Source organism: Mobula hypostoma, chromosome 5 (genome assembly GCF_963921235.1).
Source record: "Mobula hypostoma chromosome 5, sMobHyp1.1, whole genome shotgun sequence".
NCBI classification, from domain to species: domain Eukaryota; kingdom Metazoa; phylum Chordata; class Chondrichthyes; order Myliobatiformes; family Myliobatidae; genus Mobula; species Mobula hypostoma.
In genome coordinates this window covers 24,484,644-24,487,369 of record NC_086101.1, presented here as the reverse complement: position 1 = coordinate 24,487,369, position 2,726 = coordinate 24,484,644, and the positions used below count along the sequence as shown (strand labels likewise).

General features: G+C 43.3%; 1 protein-coding gene across 1 annotated transcript; it reads right to left on the bottom strand.

Moving 5' to 3' along the window:
- Positions 1–1,249: 1,249 nt before the first annotated feature.
- On the bottom strand, positions 1,250–2,239 carry LOC134347290 (probable G-protein coupled receptor 139). Its single transcript, XM_063049689.1, has one exon. The coding sequence runs from the start codon at positions 2,237–2,239 to the stop codon at positions 1,250–1,252; it is 990 nt and encodes a 329-aa protein (XP_062905759.1).
- Between the last annotated feature and the right edge of the window lie 487 nt (positions 2,240–2,726).

Below are 2,726 nucleotides of genomic sequence, written 5' to 3'. Positions count from 1 at the left end.
GAGGATGACGGGAGATTTAATAAAGGTATACAGAATTATGTGGCATATAGATACGTAAATACAAGCAATTCTTTCATATCAAGGTTGAGGAAGACCAGAATTAAATGTCATGTGATGCGAAAGTTGAAGGGCAACATAAAGAGAATTTTTTGCACTGAGAGCCTAGTGAAAATGTGACCGAACTGGCAGTGGAAAATGTGGGCTTGATTTCAACATTTAGAGGATGTTTTAAAAAATCGGTAAGTGAATGGCAGAAGAATGGACAGCTATGTTCTTGGTGCAGACCGATGAGATCAGGCACAATGACAGCAAAGAACTTATAAAATATAACATATCAAAATATTGGAGTTGCTGTAAGTGTTGAATAGCAAATGCAACGAAAAATGTTGCAAATTATTTCCACAGGATATTTTCTCTGTTAATAGAAAGCGGGCGGGTGAGGTGGGTGTGTCAATAATTAAGACGAAAGACAATCCGACAGTAACAGAGAGTGATAGCTCGGCAGAGTTTTATGCCAGCAGAAGCAAGGACCAGCAGCTAGCAACGCGTGGTAGAGGGGGAATTAAACACCTAGATCGATAACAGAGCGAGGCAGAAATATTGCGGTAAGGCAACGAAGAATGGGAGAAGAGCAAAAACAAAAGATGTTGGTGAGAGAGCCTTGGAATTTTTAAGAGTGCTGAGTGTTCATGTTTGCATGAGGTGATATGAATCATAACGTCCCTTTCAACGAAATGTTAATCAGTTTGCTTGTAACATGCAGAAAACAAAAGACAGAGAAGGGAGCGCCGGAAGTGGACTTTGTCAGAGTGCTCTTGGCCCCTGTGGACTAACTGTGATGTCGACAGCAATGTAAAGCAGTTGAGGAGGAATTCATTGTTGCGCTGGAGAGTGGTTTATAGAGCCCAGAATGTGTGAAAGGGTGAGATTAAGGACTAATTAGCGACAAAATTAAGAAAAACATCTTTGTCATCATGGGATGCCCTGGGGTGAGGTATGGTACGAGGGTTAAGATGGGGGGTACAGATAAGGCATGTACATTTGGAACGATGAAAGGTGAGCCCTTTCTGGCGGTAGGGCAGGGAATTATCTTCTACATGCAGGGAGAGCTTCTCTTCTCCACGCTTGTTAGCAACTCCGCAGAAGCAGTAATCTGGCTGCAAAGAGTGACAAGACCAAGTTTAGTGATTCTGCTCCCTTTGTTAACGTCCTGGAAATGGTGGTAGAGAGGCACAGTTAAATTTCAAACTCATTTTGAACAGAATTTGATGAAGGTACTTGCCAGAACAAATGGTGACTTAAGTAGAATCGCTATCTCAGCTCTGAACTTATTCTGCGCCAGTGCGTAAATCACAGTGTTCGTGCAGGAACTTAAGCACTGAAGCATGAATCCGGATTCGCCCAGGATGGTTAAAGGATTGGAGTAGTCTCCGTGAAACAACATGCCGTCGGTAAAAATGACAAAAACCTTATAGACCAAATTTACCACCCACAGAAGGATAAAACTGCCCGAGATGGTGAGCAGCAAAATGATAGATTTCCGTCGTTTCTCCGTCTCTGGGTCACAAGGACATCCGTACTTTCTGCTCCCGAGAAGTTTCCTCCTGATTCTCGTGGCCCGGGTGATGTGCATGATGGTCAACGTGTTCAGCAGCGAAATCAGCACAAATGGAATAAACGGCGTTAATATCGTCCGAAGCCAATCGTAAGCCATCCAAGCTGGCGACGTATAGAAGGTGGATTTTATGATACAGGACAATGGTATATCATCAATTGTTTCTGCGGGCTCAAATATGAAATAAAAGCCAATGTTCAGAGTAAAGGAGAAAATATACACTACCATTATAACCATCATTGCTGTTTTCTCGGTGCAATACTTAGCACCCAGCTTCTGCAAACAAATGGCGATAAACCGATCAACGGTGAAGGCGACGGTTAACCAGACAGAACAGTCAATGGCGTCAACGCTCAGGACGAAAATGAAGCTGCAGACTGGAGTGTAATCCAGGAATGAAACTGGTAAATACATATCCTTTATCTCAGTGGAAATGATGATAGCAATCAGGACCATGAGATCGGCGATTGCCATGGCCAACAGGTAGCGGGAGATACACTTTGAGAGACCGCACCTTCCCCGGGTCAGAGTCACGATTGTCAGTAAATTAGCTGAAAGGAAGAAATAGGAAGTCCATAAATGATCCCACGTTAGTGGTGCGAGTAACGCCTTGCTGGAGCGCATGTTGGTGGCTGCATCATGCGGTGAAGATGCGTCACAGCGGCAGGCATGCAAGGCTTCTGAAGGTACAGGGTAAAATGAATGCAGCAAAATATAAGGAAATCTAGAAGGAACCCCTGATGCAGTTTTCAAGAAAACTGCGCTTTGGGAGAAGATTTATTTTCTATTAAGACAATGACACCAAGCATAAAGCCAAAGCAACACAGGAATGTCTTAAAAACAACAAAGTTAATGTCCTGGAGTGGCCATATCAGAGTCCAAAACTCAGTCAAATTGAATGTTTGTGTCTGGACGTGCGAACGGCGGTTCACGCACTCCAATAGGTAATCTGACAGAGTTTGAGCAGTTCTGTAAAGAAGATTTCGATAAAATTGCATTGTCCTGATTTGCAACTCTGACAAAGACGTATCCACACATACCCAAGGCTGTAATTGTTGCCAAAGGTGCATCCACTAAATACTGACTTGAAACGGGTGAATATTTATGGAAT

Bases quoted from the DNA above. Each gene is read 5' to 3' on its own strand.
- LOC134347290 (XM_063049689.1), bottom strand. From the start codon at position 2,239: ATGCGCTCCAGCAAGGCGTTACTCGCACCACTAACGTGGGATCATTTA.